This window comes from Gamsiella multidivaricata (genome assembly GCF_025024155.1).
Source record: "Gamsiella multidivaricata strain RSA 2152 chromosome Unknown BC939scaffold_16, whole genome shotgun sequence".
Lineage (NCBI taxonomy): Eukaryota > Fungi > Mortierellomycota > Mortierellomycetes > Mortierellales > Mortierellaceae > Gamsiella > Gamsiella multidivaricata.
Genome location: NW_026251724.1, coordinates 208,995 through 228,403, shown reverse-complemented (window position 1 = coordinate 228,403; position 19,409 = coordinate 208,995). Strand labels below are relative to the sequence as shown.

The 19,409-nt window shown below is 49.5% G+C and overlaps 7 protein-coding genes across 7 annotated transcripts; 3 read left to right on the top strand and 4 right to left on the bottom strand.

Moving 5' to 3' along the window:
- Positions 1–190: 190 nt before the first annotated feature.
- Positions 191–3,737, bottom strand: BC939DRAFT_500989 (DDHD domain-containing protein; the record flags this gene model as incomplete). Its single annotated transcript, XM_051560107.1, has 7 exons — positions 191–848; positions 940–2,395; positions 2,490–2,882; positions 2,981–3,022; positions 3,118–3,273; positions 3,387–3,458; positions 3,563–3,737. 7 exons carry the CDS (start codon positions 3,735–3,737, stop codon positions 191–193), a joined length of 2,952 nt encoding a protein of 983 aa, XP_051414617.1.
- Positions 3,738–3,941: 204 nt separating this feature from the next.
- On the bottom strand, positions 3,942–5,700 carry BC939DRAFT_475050 (uncharacterized protein; the record flags this gene model as incomplete). Its single annotated transcript, XM_051558464.1, has 3 exons — positions 3,942–4,499; positions 4,610–5,509; positions 5,629–5,700. The coding sequence occupies 3 exons, from the start codon at positions 5,698–5,700 to the stop codon at positions 3,942–3,944; spliced, it is 1,530 nt and encodes a 509-aa protein (XP_051414616.1).
- A 691-nt stretch (positions 5,701–6,391) lies between these two features.
- Positions 6,392–8,731, top strand: BC939DRAFT_77261 (uncharacterized protein). Its single transcript, XM_051561894.1, has 5 exons — positions 6,392–7,855; positions 7,937–8,018; positions 8,088–8,143; positions 8,242–8,584; positions 8,695–8,731. Exons 1-4 carry the CDS (start codon positions 6,484–6,486, stop codon positions 8,430–8,432), a joined length of 1,701 nt encoding a protein of 566 aa, XP_051414615.1. The 5' UTR covers positions 6,392–6,483; the 3' UTR covers positions 8,433–8,584; positions 8,695–8,731.
- A 1,613-nt stretch (positions 8,732–10,344) lies between these two features.
- BC939DRAFT_77174 (uncharacterized protein) lies at positions 10,345–11,661 on the bottom strand. Its single transcript, XM_051561893.1, has 2 exons — positions 10,721–11,661; positions 10,345–10,629 (listed from the first exon to the last, which is right to left on the bottom strand). The coding sequence occupies exons 1-2, from the start codon at positions 11,347–11,349 to the stop codon at positions 10,545–10,547; spliced, it is 714 nt and encodes a 237-aa protein (XP_051414614.1). The 5' UTR covers positions 11,350–11,661; the 3' UTR covers positions 10,345–10,544.
- Positions 11,662–11,931: 270 nt separating this feature from the next.
- Positions 11,932–13,271, top strand: BC939DRAFT_77150 (Snf7-domain-containing protein). The gene is made up of 5 exons (XM_051561892.1): positions 11,932–12,066; positions 12,170–12,289; positions 12,407–12,484; positions 12,614–12,829; positions 12,918–13,271. The coding sequence occupies exons 2-5, from the start codon at positions 12,224–12,226 to the stop codon at positions 13,188–13,190; spliced, it is 633 nt and encodes a 210-aa protein (XP_051414613.1). The 5' UTR covers positions 11,932–12,066; positions 12,170–12,223; the 3' UTR covers positions 13,191–13,271.
- Positions 13,272–13,663: 392 nt separating this feature from the next.
- On the bottom strand, positions 13,664–15,599 carry BC939DRAFT_394661 (ALG6, ALG8 glycosyltransferase family-domain-containing protein; the record flags this gene model as incomplete). The annotated part of the gene is made up of 5 exons (XM_051552172.1): positions 13,664–14,027; positions 14,130–14,351; positions 14,485–14,907; positions 15,022–15,184; positions 15,272–15,599. 5 exons carry the CDS (start codon positions 15,597–15,599, stop codon positions 13,664–13,666), a joined length of 1,500 nt encoding a protein of 499 aa, XP_051414612.1.
- Positions 15,600–16,538: 939 nt separating this feature from the next.
- Positions 16,539–18,273, top strand: BC939DRAFT_444284 (uncharacterized protein). Its single transcript, XM_051554650.1, has 2 exons — positions 16,539–16,822; positions 16,909–18,273. Exons 1-2 carry the CDS (start codon positions 16,672–16,674, stop codon positions 18,027–18,029), a joined length of 1,272 nt encoding a protein of 423 aa, XP_051414611.1. The 5' UTR covers positions 16,539–16,671; the 3' UTR covers positions 18,030–18,273.
- Positions 18,274–19,409: the final 1,136 nt, after the last annotated feature.

Here is a 19,409-nt window from a genome sequence, read left to right as displayed (position 1 = left end):
GAGAAAGAACAGGGGTCATTACCCCAGTCTTTGCATTGAACACGTTTCTCCGATAACCAACCATGATCAAAGCACAGCACGGCAGTGAATTATTAGCTATTCTTTTTGGTCATAGTGGTACGTGTTTAGACACGTCGTGGAAGCAGTGTAAATCAGGCAAAGTGGAAACGAGCCGTTGGTGTACTTTATTTTATCTTCTTTCCTCGACACGAGAAGACCGATGGTGCAACTTGGGGGGACGCGCCAGGTCAGGGATCACAATACCTTCCTCAAACGCTGTCGGCGGCGAGTTGTCATTCTGGCCAGCGGCTGTGGAAGCAACACTTGAAGAAGCGTCATTATGAGTTAAATCCGCAGCGCGGCTGCTCGACGCATGATACCGGGCCTCACCACTGCCAGATGTTCCTCCACTGTTGTTCTTTGCGAAGGGTGAGCTCTGGTACAGCGTGTTAGTGCTGAAGGGCACATTTGCAGCGCTGCTCATGTCCAGATCAGCATATCGATAACCGTACAATTGCTCCTCATCGTTAGCACCATAGCCAGCATTGTAGCTTGCTCCACCACCACCATACTGCTCTTGATCAGCGTCCGCCAGTGAAGAGTTGCGATTGTTGTTGTCTTTTCTGCGGCGCGCCTGTGCAGACGAAAATGAAAACGACTTTCGTTGGCCGAGGTCTTGGCTTTGACGATATTCAGCCGCTGCGGCCTTGGCTTTCGCCTCGGCAGCTTCCTTGACGTTTTTGGGCGCCGTCACGGGAGTGGGCATTTCTGGCTGGAGATCCAGGACACCACCTTCGATAGCACCGCCAGGAAGTAGTATCGCTTTCAAAACGTGGTATGCGATATCCCTAAAATAATAATAAGTCCCCATACAGGATCTATTAGTCAATGGATATTGAAAAAATGCCAGCGACCATGTACGAGCAATATTCTTCTCACCTATTGCCCCAATAACGGAAATGACTTCGCATCCCCAGCAGATACTCATTCGTGTACTGATCGACACGGGTCTCCTGTAGGACGTGATCGATACGGTACGGTACCTTGGTCTCTCGCCCGCCAACATGGATCGGCGAATGCGCCGTGTCCACATCCCCAGGCTTCATTGTCGTGTCACTCCCTTGTTCAAACGAACCAGTCTTGCCATACGGGTCCTCGTCTTCCACAACAGCCGCTCTCTTGGTGCTCTGAGGATTGTCTTCCTTCCTCTCTTCGTGCTGCTTCGCCCGTTCCCGCTCCTCATGCGCTGCTTGCATATCCTCGATCCTGTTTTCACCGCTAGTAATCTTTCTTTCGCGACCATGGGCATGGTGAGCATGTGAGTCGGTGACGGGGGACGATGGCATGGATCGGACGATACTCTCCTGCACAACATCCGACTTTGCGCCACGTCCCTGTTCCTTTTCGGCGGCTGTTGGACCGGTCTCCATGCCCAGGTAATACTCCATATCCAACACTGGGATGCTTTCAGAGTCGAACGTGTCGGCTGCCTGAGTCGTAGACAAGATCTGATCCTCATCGCCGGCGTCCTCGTCGGCCTCCTCGACTTTCTCAATGGGATTGGGCGATGTTTCGTTCGCAGCTTGGGCTGTGGCACTAGGCTTATAGTCCTCATTTCCATCTTCAACGCGACTACTGATCCGGCGAGCGCCTAGGCTGGGTCTCCTCGGCGAGCTGATGGGACCACTTGGCGAGGTTGTAGTTGTGTTGATGTTGTTGTCGATCATAGAGCCTCCTTCAGAGATTCCAGTTTGGTTGCCCTCCTTTTCATTGAGATACGTAGCCACTGTAGCAGCTGCAATTGCCTCTGTAACTGACACGCTTGAATCGACCTGCTGCGAAAAATGGCTTCTCTTTGAGGGTTGGTGCAGTTTTCTTGTCGCCCACTCCGATTCTGGATATATACCTTGATCAGTTCCCGGCTCCCGTTGTTGCCCTTCGCTGTTGCTGCTTGTGAGGTCCTCAGCGGTACTCTCACTCCCACTCTCATTTGAAGTTGCTCCATCAACTGAGCATCTCTGATCTCCTATAGATGCTGTCGTCCCACCTCCGCTCGCGCCTGTTAACCATCGTCCAGCCTTGAGGGACTGCGTCATCTGCGAGAGGGTCGAGAGCGCCGGAATAGTGGGACGAGGCAGCGTTGGAACTTTGTTTTCCCAGAAAGATGAAATAGATTCTGGGAGAGAGGGCAATAAAGATGGCAAGGAAATCGGAAAGAGCTGAGAGTTGCCGGCTGAGTTTAGAGTGACAGCTGGAATTGCCGCAAAGATTGGGTCGATCAAAGGCTCCAGCCTGTAGGCGAGCGGATCAAAAGGATGGAATATGTTATGGTGAACTATATCATCTGGCGGATGAAATGTCTCCCATTCTAGGTTCCGCATCACCATAACCGCCCCTATCGTATTTGGGGGAACATAGCAGAAAAAATAGTTAGTTGCAAAAGGAAAAAAAAAAAAAAAAAAAGATATTTGTAACGATATTAGACTTACCTACTGGCGATCCAACTGTAAAGAGGATGTTGGGTCTAAACTTTAGTTTTGGGACCACAGTACGGAACTTCGGCTGGTCCTGCTTCCTGGTCCGTGCCGTTTTAGAGGGCTCTGAAGTTGATGAGGTGGTGGAACTGCTGTTGGCGTCCTTTGCACCTTCTGAAGTAACTGCTGCTTTTTGTGTAGAACCTGCTGCATTGTCACTGCTCTCTTCGGGTTCGTCATCATCCATGCATGTCAGGATATCGAACATGGCAACACCTCCAAGAGATAGCGCAAAGACAGCGATCTTGCCATTGAAGTCTGGATGCTTGGCAATGAACGTCGCATAGGCTTCGTTCAATTCGTCGACGATAAGGCGAATGATTTCCGCGCCAAAGTGGTTATTGAAATCTATACAAAGCGCCAAAAAATGGAAGCAAGATGCATTAAGATGACAGCTGTGTCAACTCTTCCATTCGCAATTATTTTCAATCTCCTAATGTACTTACAGTAGAGGATATCCGCAAAATAGTCATTCATGACAAGGCGCACTGTTCAGTTTGCGCCGCAAAACGTCAGAATGGGGCGATGTTTGCAGCAGATCGAGGATTAATGCTTTAACAACTGGAACATGTAATAGTCTTACCTTTGGGAACAGTCCTCAAACTAGCCAAGGCCATGCGCTGATCAACCATGCTATGCAGTTTGGCATGCCACTCAATTGGGATGATATGTACATCGGTCTCCAGCTCGTGGAACTGGCTCTGAAGCACGGTCTTTGTGTTCTCGACGAGGTAGCTAACTAGTAAGATAAAGTGCAAAATGAAGCACAGATGTTAGATCTTCAAAGCGAGCACAAACGCAAATGGTGCACGGACAAACGTTCAGTTGGACGACCTGCCATTGACATATTACCGTTGCGCTCGTAGTTGCCGAACTCCTCAAGCTGTCGGCCCATGCCGTGCACGACAAAGATAACATGATGCGCTATGCGGATCGAATTGAGTTTTTGAGATATATGAATCCCATTAGGCGACAGCACGAAAACCGATAAAGAATGAGACGCAGATGAAAGGAGCGGAGCTGCATACGATATTGGTCGGGTTTGACGCCGGTTCGTTTTGTACTTGAAGGTGCCGAACTAGTCGCTGAGTCGTCTTTCGCAACGCTCCCCTTGGAGGGGGCGGAATATGTCTGTGCTGCGTCCGATGCTGTCTCATTCCGTGCTGCATCCACTGCAGCGATGGTGGCTGGCATCTGTGACATGGCTACTCAAAAGGCGTATGTGTTGCTCCCTTCCCGTTAAACGACAAAACAAGGCGAGGGCTGACAATTGACAGAGAAGAGAGGAGGGAGGATACAGAATAGATAACAAAGGAACCAAAGGAGCGCATCTGGCCGGGATTGAAATGACCATGGATTTTGTTTGCCAATTTGACCACTAGTGGACTTTTTTTTATGTGAAACGTACTACTTCTTGACGACCTTCTTCTTGGGGACGTTTGCCTTGACCTTGGTCTTGCCTTTTTTGATGCCTAAATCAACCTTGGCGCCCTTCTGCGAGCGCTCTCCTTCGACGATGGCATCCGTCTTCTTTGACAAAACATGTTTCTCGTTTGCTTTGCGACTTCTGAAGGCCAACCGTCTGGCCGCACCATCCATGACGATTGGTGCGTGCTGCGTCCTCACAGGCTTTCCGTCGTTGCCCTTGGATTCCCTGGCAACACCCTTATTCGAGCGAGGTCCCATCCCATTTGTCTTGGTATTTTCCTCCTCAAGGCGCTTACAGCGGACCACGCGCAGCTTGCGCGTTCCCATCTTAGTATCATGCAGTCTCAGGGCTACATCGACTGAGGCACGGTCCTGGAACTGAACATAGGCAAACCCCTTTCCAAGATTAGTCTTGCGGTCGCGAATAATGCGAACGTTCTCAATATCGCCAGAGTCCTTAAAAAAATTCCAGAGATCCTCTTCCTGTGCATCAAAAGCCAAGTTGCCAACGAACACACTCTTCTTCGGTTGGTGTTTCTATACAAGAACAAGACAAACAGATGCATCGTTAGCATTCTGTAGATCTCGATACAAGACATATCCCTGCGAGTATACATCACTATCAGTGCTTCGCATGATTCCTTTACCTTGGCGCCATCAACGGTATCGACGCGCATGTGTTTGTTGAGAAAAAGTTGGCCATTCAGGGCGGCGACTGCTTTGGCAACCGATTCTTTGTGTTTGAAAACGATATAGGCGTTCACAACATCGCGTTCCGGGTGCAGTTTTCCAGTGATAAAGGCGATCTTGCGCGGCAGCAGTTCTGAAAATGCAATTGATCGGAATCGAATCGACTCAACAGGTCCAAAGGCGGAAAAGGTTGATTTCAGTTTTCGAAAGTCGGCCTTGGACATCGAAGACACAGGCAGATTCCCGACAAAAGCTGTCCGTGCCTGTCTTTCGGGGTCATCTGACTTTTTGGTTCCGTCCTTGTTGGTGTCTGATGACGCATCCTCGTCGTCTGAATCACCGCCGTCTGCTGCTTTTGCTGAGATGCCCTTATTAGTCTTCTTCGCCCTTTTGTTATCTTTGTCGGTAGTCTTCTCGGACGCCGCTTCAGGGTCTGCCTTTCGCTTGTTGTTCTTCTTCAAGGACTCATGCACCAGATCTTCAACCTTAGACTCCTCCGTATTGATATCCTCGCCATAGTCGTATTTGGTCTGCTGCTCGATCAATTCCACGGTCTCCTTTGGAGCGTTGCTGGTCTTTTTCGAGCTCTTTTTGGCCGTTGGTGCAGTTGTCGCTTTCTTGGCCTCGTATTTGGCCTCTACGCTGGCCTTGCCTTTACTGATGCCCTCATCCTTATCCTCGTCGTCCTCATCCTCATTCGCATTCTCGACAGAGGTCTTGTTCTTGTTCTTTTTTGATACAGGTGTAGATTTGGGTTTGGGCACCTTTGTCTTCTTTTTGGGCTCCTCGGGCAGATCTTCTGGGAATGGCTGGCGAACCTTTGCGGGGATGGGTGCATACGACTGAGTGGGTCCAGCCTAAGGAGCAATATGTCATGTCAAAAATAAAAGAAATAGCATTGTCAATATCCGGATCGTGTTGAGTACAAAGCGCTGTCTATCCAATCCAGACAAGTAAAATTGACAGTATATCATACACTGTTCTTGAAAAGGGCATCAAGGGAGCCCTCGACGGTCTTTCCTTTGAGCAGGGCAGCGGATAATGACATTTGTGGGTGGTGCGAATAAAGGGAGAGAGTGTTCGGCAAAGCAGGCCAATATTAAAGCACTTTTTTTTTTTTTTTGTAGATTGTTTTGTGGGTGGCTTTTCTATAGATCGCAGTCCCCATGAGGAAGGCGTCTGGCTGCTTTTGGCTGGGCGTTTTTGCTCCCGAACGTCACTTCCCGCCACGGGTAGTGGGAAGGGGAAGAGAAAAGGAGGGTCCATCAAATAATAGTGGTAGGAGTACAGCACAACCAAAGGAGCCATTGATGATTCGCAGGTGCATAGACACAGATGCATTATATAGGAGAGTGTCTTCCTTGGAAACTCGTTCTGCACGGATGATTTCCACCAGCAGTTTGTACTGGGCACCATGCTGTGCTCCCGTGAACAAATTCACTGGACTCGCTTTTTCTGCTTTATCGCCTCCCTTTCCCAAGGGAGCCCGCTTCTCTTTTACCCTCCATTGCTCCAACACCCGCTCATCACCCCCATTGCTCGCTTTATCCCTAGAAGCGCGCATCTACTCCTCTCCCTCAACGGATAACTAAACTAGAAACAACAACATCAAGGAATACGCCCTGTGGAACCACGAAGGTAGCGAAGCGTCTTTGGTCGAACCGCCTACCAATGATCTAGTGTCCCAGTTACCGAAAGCGCTTTGGCTAAAAGCACGCCTTGCCTTTTCCTTATGTCTCTAGTCTACAAGCACTTGCCATTGTAACGACAACCACTCAGGCACGTCCGCATCTAACTTTTCTTGAGCGCGGGAATAACTCATCTGTGAGCTATGCCGGAGGTTGCCTCAGCCAGGACAGAGACATACGCAACACACCTCCCAGCAGCATTATCAACGGCCGCATCAGTGTCTAAGGCCGGATCCGATATGAAGAACAATGGCAAGGATAAGACTTTAGCTTCCGACGACAATCAGAAGGAGCTTGTTCAAAAGGAAGAGCAGGAAGAGGAGGCCACCAAAAGCGAAGCTGCTGTCGACCCATCCCTCAACGCCGACCTAAAGGCAACAGAGAAGCAGGAGAAAAACATCAATGGCAGGGGTGGGTCCAATAGCGATACAGAATCCGGTCCAATTGATACTCCTATCTTTGCAGGAGAAGCCAATCAAGACGCAGAGATGAGGGAGGCATCACCTACGCCAGCCGATGTGACTGAGCAGGACATGCCCATGATGGAGGCAGCTCCGCTTCGAGAAACCAGTGGCTCTGGAGCAAGTGAGGGAATAAGCCAGGAGGATCTCGATGGAGGACTCTTGGATGGTGCATTGGATGACTACGACGACTTAGATCAAGATACCGAAGATACCGAAGTGGGCAATGGCGATGATGACTTCAGTGATGACGATGATGATGATGACGATGATATGGACGGCAGGTTACTGGATTCCAGCAACAAGCCAGGTCCCGATGATGAGATGCATTCGCCAGCCACCATGTCGCGTGCCGATACCGTCAAGTCGGACGACCGAGACATGGACATGCACGATGATACTACAGATCATCAAGACAAGGAGACCACCTTAGGCCATTCCGACGACTCAGACAGTGATCTTCCAGAGCCTGAAGGAAGCGACAACGAGCACGAGGACGATGAAGACGAAGACGATGAGGAGGATGAGGGCGAGGACGACGAGATGGATGAGGAGGATGAGGAGATAATGCCAGTTAAGAAGGTGCCGGAACTCAAAAAGGATTTTGGGATGTCCCAGAAACCGATCCTCAACCGGCCACCAGCGACTGAAGAGGAACTCAAAGACAGCGGAGATGAATTATCGGACCTTTCAGAGTTTGATGATTCGGACGATTCGGATGAGGACGACATGCCCAAAATAAAAGTTTCCAACAAAGAGTTCGTCGCAAATTCTTCATCCGCTGCAACAGCATCAACAGCGCAAGGGAACGGGAAGCCAGAACCAGGTGGACGCAAGAGATCAGTTCAGGACAGTAGCACTATCAAGCAGGATCTGGACTCTGTTAAAACGGAGCATGAGGAGCAGAGTGAGGTTCCCAACGGTAAAGCAAGAGCCTCTGATCGAAAGGCCTCCGAGGCAGAAGATACGCACCACTCGGACAAGGAATCGTTTTCAGAAGCACATGGGGAGGAAGAGGAGAAGGTTGCCGAGGAAGAGGAGGAGGAAGAGGAAGGTATGGGCTACTAAGGACATTTTGAATATTCCAGGCACCCTGGGATACATTTCGCTGATCCGACATGGTCTTTCTGAATAGATTTGGAAAAGAAGCAACTACACAAGGACGCCCTGGAAGCTCTTACAAGTATTGAAGTCGAGTTTGCCAATCTTCGGGATAAGTAAGTGGACTGTGGAACCTGCAATGAGCGGTGAATGTTCTTTTTGCTAATCAAAGACCATCTTTATAGGATGTACGAAGAGCGCATGATGGAGCTGGACAGGGAGGTTGACATGATCAATGCCGGTAAGACTTTGAGTAACATAGTCGCTGACACTGTTGATTCTTTGCTTTCATGCAGTCTGTGGTACCAACGCAATACAATTCGCCCTCATATCCCATAGGTACACATCCTGAACTCTCGTCGCTGATGCAGGAAATCGAACATAAGCGCGAACAGAGGTTGCGCTTTGCAGAAATGGGCAAACGGTATTTGATCGACATTGCCGAGAGCGCGTATCAAGTTGCCGAGTACAGGGCCCATTGCACTTTCCAGGTAAACGTTCTACTCGAAGCACAAGAGTGCACCTGCTGATTACTCCATGGATCATACTGATCTATCATTTCTTTTTTGCGTATAGTCTTCAAGGCGCACTACGCGAACAGATATGGTGCGAGCTCTTGGGAAAAAGCAACGGCAAATAATGATGGAGCTCACATTGTCGTCTGAGACCTACAAGCGAAGAGGTAACAATTGCGAAAGCAGTTATACTGCTCTACAGAAGCACCAGGCGTGAATATCTCATACTCATTCGTCGATTCTTCTTTTTTTCGTTTTTTCTTTTTTAACTCTTTAGTCATCGATGACAAGGCGACGTTGGTGCGTGCACGAAAATTGAAGAGATTGGAGGCCAACGAACTCAGGGCCGTGAACGAGAGACGCGGCTTTCCAGCGAGCAGGAAACCCGCTCCTGCAACCCATTCAGAGTTGGACAGTGATTTATTGGCTATGGGGGTAAGCAACGCTGCAACGCTATGAACTCTCCATTGGTATGGGACTGACCTTTTGTTTTTTCTTTATTGATGCACACAGCTTGCTCGGCCAGCGCCTCCTTTACACTCAATAGAGCAGGAGCCTCAGCCATCGCGGATGGCAGGCCACATGCCACCATCCGTACCTATATCGCATTCGTCGATGTCATCGCGGCATGCCTCCAGCAATCGATGGGTTGGATCAGGCGAATATTTACCAGGATCGAATATGCAGCAACCAAGCGGATATTATGGTACGTGAGGATCATAGTTGCTGTATTCTTGTTCAACTTGCGTACTTAATAATGACATGTCATGTACCGACGCCATTTTTTTTTTTTTTTGTACCTAGGATCTCGACCGGAAGTAGAGATTTATGTGGATGGCAGTCGATGTTTGATAGACGGCATTTGGTACAAGCCCAACGATTCTGTAGTAGTTTTAGATGCAGCGATCGGAAAGTACAATGCCAAGTATCTCTTCTTAGCGAACGACGAGGTAAATGAGCCTAGGATTTGTGCCAGCAAAGTGCTTCATTCATGTCTATCGACTAACGCCATCGCCTCTACACTTGGATACTTCTCTCCACAGATTATGCTGCAAAGGACAGACGGCTCGAAGACGCGGCTACATCTCAGCTTGTTCAGAGGTCGCAAACTGTGTATGCAACCGAAGCCGTAGGCAATAAAATTAAGCTGTTTTTTATTGACCCCCAGATGCAGACGAATCAGTCTGCAGTCCTGCTCCTCACGTTTTCGCCAGTTGAAAAAAGATGAGCGTCCAATGAAATATACAAGCGCACTGCGCCGTGATCTGATCATTCATCGCACCCTCATCTTTGACACCATTTGCATCAGTTTCACCACCCTTTTCCTTCACGATTAGCCCTTTCGGCTCTTCCTCTTCGTCATCCAAATACACATCAGAGAACTGGTTCCGGCATTGACTCGCAAGATTCATATCTCGACGCGTGCACTGAACCGCCTGTTGTTGATGAGAGAAATTTGAAGCACAAAAAGGATGACATCGAAAGGATATGGAGCTGCGTGAACACTAGAGAGCAACTGGTTAAACAAAGACGGACTGTCGGTGCGAATGATGGGAGGAAAGGATGATATCTCAGGTACTTCTGCACTATCCTTGTATTTCTACATTGGAAAATGAAGACAGACACACAGTGATACTGATCCCCCCATAATGAAGAGCAGTGGCGTCGTGTATGGATGGAAACGAGATTACTTACTTCGCGCCATAAAGATATGAATTGTTCACTCATCCGCAATGTATCAACGTATCGTTACTTTGATGATTGGCAGCATTTAGCGAGCGCCTCAGGAAATATGTATCTTGCTGCTACTCAATCCTATTGCAATTACTACTTAAGTTTCACAACTCCAGGTTCTTTGAAGCGACATAGTTGTCAAGAAGTTCCTTGCACCCATCCAGCATTTCTTGGGCTTCCCATGTGCTCTCGCTCGCGTCGTACCCCTTCCACTTGATGAGAAACATGTGTGGACCATTTCGGCGTTTCATGTGGTCCAAAATCGACTCGACCTCATACTCAGGCTCTGGCACATCTCCGGCCTCATCTTCGGCCTCATCTGCGCCTTCGTCCTCATCATCCTTTGCCTGCACCTTCTTGCCCTTGTGCTCTGATACCGAAGTAGTAGCCTTGCTATGTGTTGCAGACTCTTTCGGTTCTTCCACCTGTACGCTCTTTCCTTTGTTGTAATACTTGATTGGACGAGCCTCCGTCGCCTCTACAGTTGATAAAACAACAAAGAGGCATTAAAGTGGGAAACAAGAACTCATCTGGCACTGTATCATACAATAAGCAAATGAAAGCCATACTTACGCGCTGCTTTCTGTCTTTTGGCCTTGGATGGTTCGTCACTCTCTGCGGCTCGCTTAGTGCCAGCCTGGACGCCTGTCTTTGGAGGACGTCCTCGTCCTCTTTTGGCAGCGGACTTGGGCTTAAGAGTTGCTTTTCTTGATCCAATTGATATCTTTGCTGATATGGCCTCGGAGACCGTGGCCTTGGCTGTCTCCTTCGCGATTATCTCGAATGCACGGGATAGACGGTCGAGGGTATCTTCAGTCACGATCGACCCCGTCGGTAGGAGAGTGTGAACAATTGTCCGAATATTGCTCTCGTTTGTCGAGGGGGATTGGCGCTCCTGCTCTTGTTCTGCGTGCTGCGAGGTGCCGACTACGACGACGGTGGTAGTGGTGGTGGTGGAGGAGGTCCCGGGGCCCTCAATTCCGCGCTGGTGATCGAAGAAGTCCGGTTCTTGGTCCTCGTCAGGGTTGTCGTCAGAGTGGATTGGTCTCTCCAAAGAGTCGATCAGATCCTCCAAAGAGTCGACGGGATTGGGATGGTCATCCTGACTGCTGGAGCTGGTGACGGAATCGGAGATGATGTCCATGGGGTTAACTGACTTGGCAGGGGAGGAGGACACAAGATTAAGGAAACGTTGCATGGTGCAGGAAGGACGGGGGATGTGTTTCGTAGACACAGATACACAGAACGCGTTTGTGAGTGGCTGGAGGGGAACACTGACGCCTTATGCAGTGCACTGTGCAAAAAAATATGTTCGTACCCTCAGAAGCCAAACAAAAAGACGGCTTTGCAGCAATTGAGCAGCAACTGAGCATAGTACCCGGGTAGGGTGGGTCGTTGTGCTCGTGTATAGCCATGTTTTAGACATGGCGCCTGTCAGAAGCCGATAATTAGGTGCATAGCGCGCGGTACGTCTCTACCTGGCTATCAAACCATGCTCCATCCCTATACAGAAACCTCGCTTTTTTTTTTATCAGCGTGGGATTGGCGCCATTCAATGCTGGCTATTCGATATACGCGTAAATTGATGATAAACGGGGTGCAGCTAGGCAGGCTATTGGTCTGGTCTACAAGCTGCAGTACAACAGCCACGTAAGGACCGCGAGGCAAGGACCAAGGGAGTCGCAGCTGAAAGCGCGCTCAGAATATGTCTCTGTGCCGCGTGGGTCGCTTTCATTCGTGGCTTTGTATAGCCCTCGTTCGTCATGGCCGAGAAAAAAAAGGGCAGGTGATGTACCACGTCTGCATTCCACTCATCACTCTCACTCTGAAAACGACTCTTTCCTCATTACCCCTGACCCAGTCCTCAGAAAGCACTCTCAGGAAACATATTACACTGCCATGAGCAACCTCGAGAGTACGTGCTATGCATTCACCTGGCCAAACTGCAAAAGCAAGGAACCCTCACTAGCCTCGTTTGACCATACTAAATAACCCCTCCTTCTGCTGCTTGTCCATAGAAAGTCTCTTCCAGCTCAAAGTACGTTCCATGCTCGACAACACTACACCTTGAGATGAAATCAAATAGAAAAGCGAGGAGGAAAAACAAGCGACACAGGGATATAAGATGGAGAATTGAAGCAACACATGGGTTATCAGTCATGTAATATTAGGTACATCATTGACCTTTTTGGCAATGTTCTCGACTAACCATTAAACCACATCTTGTTGTTGTTGTTTTTTACTTTGCCTACTAGTTTACAACAAAGCAGCTGCAGCGCCAAGCGAAAAAATGTGCCAAAGATGAAGGACTGGAGAAGGCCAAGCTGAAGAAGGTATACTGCTCTTCTGTACTTGCGCATGCGCCCTGTATTTATCGATCAATGCTAACCACAGACACTCCTTACACTCTCTCATGCCCATCTTTTTCTCTTTCCATATCCCACTATGAACTACAACAACAGGCGATCCAACAGGGTAACATGGAAGGCGCTAGGGTCTACGCCGCCAATGCGATCCGGAAAAAGAACGAGTCCCTCAACTTGCTCCGACTTTCGTCCAGGATCGACGGTGTTGCGAGTAGAGTCCAGACTGCGGTCACTATGCGAAATGTCACTATGTCGATGGCAAGTGTTGTCAAAGGAATGGATAAGGCCATGGAGTCCATGAATCTTGAGAAGGTAATTAAAATTTGCAGACTGCGATATGTAAGTGGAACGACTGGATACAGTTCTAATTGTCTTCTTTCCATGTCTATATGTTCTTTAGATCTCTCTGGTGATGGATAAATTTGAAAGTCAATTCGAGGATCTGGATGTGCAGACCCAGTATATGGAGAATACAATGGGCAACCAATCTGCATTGACAACACCGCAGGATGAGGTCGACACGTTGATGCAACGGGTCGCAGATGAACATGGATTGGAACTAAATTATTCGCTGAAGGAGACCCCCGATACCCTCTTGAGTCAATCCAACAAAGAAACTGAGAACAAGGAGCAGGACGAACTCACAGAGCGGCTCAGGGCACTGCGGGGCTAAACTCCACGGACATCAAGGAAAATGAGTGCGGTTGCGCGGCATCAATATTTGGGCGATGGAGAGGAATACGACAGAATTGACAATAAAGTGCGTTCAATTTGAAGCATTCGACATATATGCAGATCCGCTTGCCGTACATATCTGAGCTTTTATTGTTTTTATCAGTGCATATCCCGGCGGGATGATTCTATGCAAGCTTGGTGGTTTTGGTGACACGGAAGCCTGTCTTGGGCGAGTTGACGAGCGTGAATTGGCGGTAGTTGAAGTAGGCCCAATAGAGGACAAAACCGCCGGCACCCCAAAGTGCATTCAGGACCGCGTACAGATCGGGATAGCGGGCAGGTGGGGGCACAAAGATCTCGGCCAGGTGCATCGTTGCGATCGCGAGCAGGTTCAGCTATGTTGCGCAAATAATGGGAAGAGTTAAGGGCCATTAGGGTATGACAGTGGCAATATTTGAATGAGTAAACTGATCATGATGTACTTACAACGGCCGAGAACTCCAGAAGTCTGGAAGCGTTTTTGAATGTGCCCGAGGTCAGCCAGATCCAGAATCCCGAAAGCACAAGATAAGGCATTATAAGGCCCTCCTGCTTTAACAATGGATACATTGTAAACGTCGCCAGTGTCACAAACAAGGATGCGACGGCAGGTTCGTCTAAAATCAAGAGCGTGATTGGCAGTGCAGGGATAAGAATCGACTTTTCATGGACCTGGAACGAGAACAGGAAAAATGACAGGGAAGAGTTGACGAGTCCGTAGATAAGCCCGCGCTTGGTCGGCTTGGCGATCAAGTGGAGAACCGAAGGCAAGAACGACACCAATGTGGCGAATGTGCTGTGTTACAATTATGTAATAAAATATGGGTGACATGTTAATAACCGGCGTTTACATTGTTGGCTGTTTCAATCTCCACATAGCCTTCGTCGAGTGTTGTACCTGAAACGAACGAGCTCCTGAATATGAAACATTTCGCGCAGCTTGATTGCAACGTTCACTGCACACCAGACATTAGCGACCTTATCTTGGTAAAGGCCCCTGAACACTGGGAATATGCGATGCAAAACCTGCAGAAGCTCTTCCTGAGACCGCAGCCATGGCGAAAACAGTAAACTCAAGGTCAAGATTACTGTCGTGCCCAGTTTGATCAGCTTCCATGTACTACAAGTACGATACACAGCGATAAGTACAGTTGTCATGGTTATAATAGCTGTCATCTAGTACAAAGTTCAATTGCTATTCCCTTGCGGACAAAACTGTAGCGATATTATGAAATGTCAAGTAGGCTACTTACCATCCAAAGAAGCCCTGTCGGAAGGACTTGCCCAGTAAGTATGCGAAAATCGCTGGTGCAAAATAGAGTCCCATTTGCTTGAACGCCAAGGCCATGCAAAAGAATACGCTCCCCAGAACATCCTGATCGGCCAAGAAGCTGTTAATTGCCCATAGCACTAAGCCCAACATGACAGCATTATACTGGAAGTGTCCACTGTCGATCAGGATGAGGCCCGGCTGCAGAAGGATCAAGATTAAAGCCGTATGCTTGCGGGTCCAAGGCTTGTTAGCAAACCAGCGATTCGTGAAGACGGTGACAGCAGAAAAATAGACGAGGATTTCGCAGATAAGAACGGTCGTGCGCATGTACAACTTGGCATCCGGAGACTCGAAGCCACGCGAGGTTTGCCATGCGAACCATTCTGGATTGATCTTGTCGCCGCTTTTTTTTTTTTTTTTTTTTTTTTGAAAACGATAATGAAATAAGTCACAGGCGATCTTTCATGCCATTGGAGTTTTCATAGGTAAAGCTTCCAGTAGATGTTGCTCGACTTACATGTATCCACAGATCCAAGAGACGTAGGCAGTCAAGGGTGGATAGTCAAGATCCCACCATTTGGACTGGTCAGAATACCATTCCCTGATCGGGCGGTGTATCGTCAACTCCATCCAGTGTCTTTGCGCCTCGTAATCACCGTATCTCGGAAGCGTCGCCATACCTATTTAAAGAGTGAAATAGTGTCTGTTATATGTGCATGTTCAACGATCAAGTGATGGCAAAACTCAATAGCCAGTTGTTTGCTTACCGGAGTAGGGTTCAAGGCCAACGATCCAGCGCACCAAGACAGCGATGGCGATGGCGATCCAGGATGCAGTCTTTTTGAGTTGGTTTTCTTCCAGCCAGGTTGCATATCGATAGGCGGCCAAGTTGAGCCTTGGTGCCTTTCCTATGTTGGTTGCCTGTGCAACATTTGTCACAGTCGTTGTGGTGATGATGGTGGTTGATGAGATGATCCTGGAGGTCGCATACTCGGTGGGCTCTGGGGTGTGGGAGGACGAGGAGGGCTCTTTGGCCCTGGAAGCTGTGGCAGGCTTGGCCTTGCTTCCCTTGGCACGAAGGGTTGTTGGGGCCATGGGATGGGAATGGTGATGTCGAGAAACAGATGCGAATTGAACGCGTCGCAGTCCAACAGTTCAGGGCATGCGAGGGAACCTTAAATGCAGTTTCATTAGCATCATACAGGGGAGTGTGGGGTAGCACAGCGGGCTTGGATACGAATCCTTCAGGAGGCACACACGATCCCTCCATCCCAGTCTCCGTTATGCTGGGCTCTGGTCTAGAGGAGGATGACCCTTTCTGTCTCCATGGACATGTTCACCAACGGCGTGCAAAGACTCTTTTGGGCCCACGCGGGTTGGCCATTGCTCGTCCTCTTCTCTCTTTTCCTGTCTTCTTCACTGCAGTCAAGGGCTGTGTCCCAGCGCCGACAACAACAACGCGTTCTTCCGCGCCAAATCGGTCAGCTCATTGCATCCTGTGCCTGAAAGTGGTCTTTGTGGGCTGCTTGCCTTGCTGACCCCATGATCTGATACCTCAGTGGATTCCATCAGTTATGCACAAGTATGCCGTGGGCTTCGCATGCGCATACTTATCGATCTCCAGCTTTTGCTCTCTCTCTCTCTCTCTCTCTCTCTCTCTGCCTGTAACCCTTTTTTTTTTTTTTTTTTTTTCTTGGCTGTTTTCAACCTCAAACTGCTCCTACTCATGAACATGGGAGCTGCTGGTCATCTTCCGAATACCACTCCTCCTCCGCCTCCTTCAAAGAACCGCATCATCTCGCACTGGGCAAGATCAACACCCGAGGAAGGCATCCAGGTCATCTTCAGCGCAGTCGAAGTACTCCAACGCGGAAGTAGTGGTGTTCGCATGGATACACATCCGCTTTCAGCAGAGAGACCCTGTCAGTGGGATATGACTCTCCGTTCTGCATACCCACCAACGTCGCCAGCACCACTGCGGCAGCGACCGTTATCGCCAACGCTCGAGTCAGATCCTTCTTCGCAGACTTCTCTTCTCTCAGAATTTGCGCCTTCTTCTCCACGGGCGATAGCAGCAGACGCAGCGGATGCGTCAAGTGTTTCGTCCGTGTATACTCCGTCGCCTACACTTCTTATTCTCACCCTAGATCGAATACATCAGCATGACATGGGTAGCGGAACGGGCGTATACATGGAGAATCCTACAGGAGCTTGTCGCACACGATGTGATGCTTATCGAACGCTCTACATCTACAGTCCTAAACTGAAGCGCGATATTTGCGTGCACTCCATCAAGAGAGAAAGCTGGCCCCAAAAAGGTATCAATAGCCACTCTTGAAAGTACAGGAACATGTCACGTATTGTGAAAACTAGAATATTTATAAGCACCTACACCCTGTCAAAGTTGTGTTCGATGGAGTGGATGTAGCGGAGAATAGTGGCCAGGAGTACCATTTCCAGATATGGCTTGCCGGAGCCAGCCCGAGACAGATGGATGCGAGGACAAGCGCCATGCTTGACCAGTGCCAACAGCTACTATGGGTCCTGCGAAAGGATTCGGCCACCGCGAATGTCGAAATTATCGTCAGGGACATGAACCCAACTAGCGAGCAAAATGAAGAGCAGCACCGTTCCGAAGGCGTCAGCTGCAAAGCCAGGAAAACAGAAGTGTCCCATCACACAGGGGATGACAAGGACAGCAGCGCGCGCTCAAGGTCGTATTCCCGAGGCGGCAGTCGATCAGTCCATCGTCCCGGTGGGAGTGGCAACAACGAGACTGGATCTACCGTTTGCGAAGATATCTTGCAAGTGCGAGGAGTCGTCTTTCGAGCCCACAAGTGTATCCTTGAATCTGCTCCATTTTTCACTCGTATGCTGAGCGGCGTCTTTCGTGAAGCACAGGAGGACGAGGATGGGAAGTACAGGATCGAGCTATCGAACGACATGTTTAATGTTGAAATCATGGAGCATCTCTTGGACTACCTGTACACCAGGGAGCCAATCTCAAACGAGATTGCCCCTTCCTATGCTCATGGGCCTCACCATCTGTCCCCAACAGGAATACTCTCATCGTCCAGCGCATCCAACGAGCCTCAGGTCAGACATATCATTAGCGCAAATGTCGGTCTCAATCTGGAGACCATTGTTACGGAAACTCGAAACCCACCAGGCCTTTACCGCCATCGCAGCCATCACCAGTACCTGCTTCCGACAGCGAGTCTCACGCTATGGCACTGGGGTGCTCTCTACAGGGCAGCGATGCATTTGGAGGACAAGGAGTTGCAGGCTCACTCGCTGCATCAGATCCAGGCGCATTTGGATCCCGAGTCGACGTTGGAACAGGTGTTGACATGGGGACATCAGCACGCGGAAGTCAAGTCTGTGATGCTGGAGTACTTGATTAAGAAGCGGCGCGAGGTCTTTGGAGATGAGCAGCGAAGCAAGTTGAGGCCGTATTTGTGGGCAGAATACGAGGAGCAGGTCGAGACGTTGGTGGAGATCACGAGTCAACTAGCCAGACAGTAGCGGGTCCAATGCAGAGCAGTATATGTTGATGAATAAAGGATTAGCTGTGAGCATATCCATGGTCGAGAGCACAGACGAAGGGTCTAACATTCCACAACGGTCCGATAGATAGTCAATCTTCACTCAGGAAATTGCGCGGTCCGATGCGAGGCGCGTGGATACTACACCTGGACCCCCACTGCAGAATGTCGACCATGGCATAGTGTTGCTCATTGGACTGTCGTAGCGTGCCCACAAACTTTAATAACAACGCCTATATATGGATACAGATGACCCTGTGGGTCTTCATGCTGATAGTATTATTATTATTTTGGCTCATAAGCACGCTGGTCCCTTTTGATGATATGGTAGGCGTCCACAAGAAAACTGCCACAATGAGAACCCTATTTGCCCGAGTCCAATTGGCAGCACCAACCGGTCAAGAATGCTCTCAAGACACAATAGCCTAGCGCTGTCCACGCATGACACCCACCTTCCATTCCAGGGCTAAATGGTACATGTGCGTCGCACTATCGGATGGGGCCAGGTTTATCCAGCTACCGTGCATTCATCCCCCATCGCTTCTTGTACGCCCGGCGACATAATGCAATGCTGCATTGCGCTATATTATCGCAGTGCTCTCTCTTAGTGCCTGCTCCTCAGCTCCCTGGTGTCCCCCTTCTAGCATCCCCCTAGACAGCCTCTTCCTCTGTGATAACGCGCAAATAAAGCAACAACCGCCAGGGTTACATTCAAACCCGTCGTGTCCAGCTCCCCGCCTCTTTTTAATATCGAAACAGAAATTATCAACTATCATGAGAGCCGTGTGCTCCGCTCACCGAGGAGAAAACTGTAACACCATAAAAAGGACCTTGTCTGCAACTTTCCACTTTTCTCCTTGTTCCTCAAGAATCCCCCATACCTCTTCCCCTACCTACCTACTTATCTGTATTCACCTCCCGCTTTCCGCTCTCCACCCCTTCTTCGTCCTCACTCTCGTCCCCTGCATTTCCTCTCTCTCATCACAAATTATGAAGATCATTGCCTCCGTCCTATCACTGGCCGTTGCAGTTCTAGCCGTGGCTGAAGCTCGCCCTGAGGGCAAGATGGAGCTCGTCCGCAATCCAAACTACAAACCCAATGCCAAGGCCCAGATCGCGAAACTCAACAAGCGTTATCCTCACCTCAACATCCTCGGCCGCGGCGCTGGTGGCACGGGCAAGGTGCCCCTGGTCGATGTCAAGCCCGACCTTGAATACTACGGCTCCATTAAGGTCGGCACACCCGGCCAGGAGTTCCGCCTGGACTTTGACACGGGCTCGTCTGACATCTGGTTCCCCACTTCGACCTGCACGGCTCCTGCCTGCAAGAGCCACCGCCGTTTCAACGCCGCTAAATCTA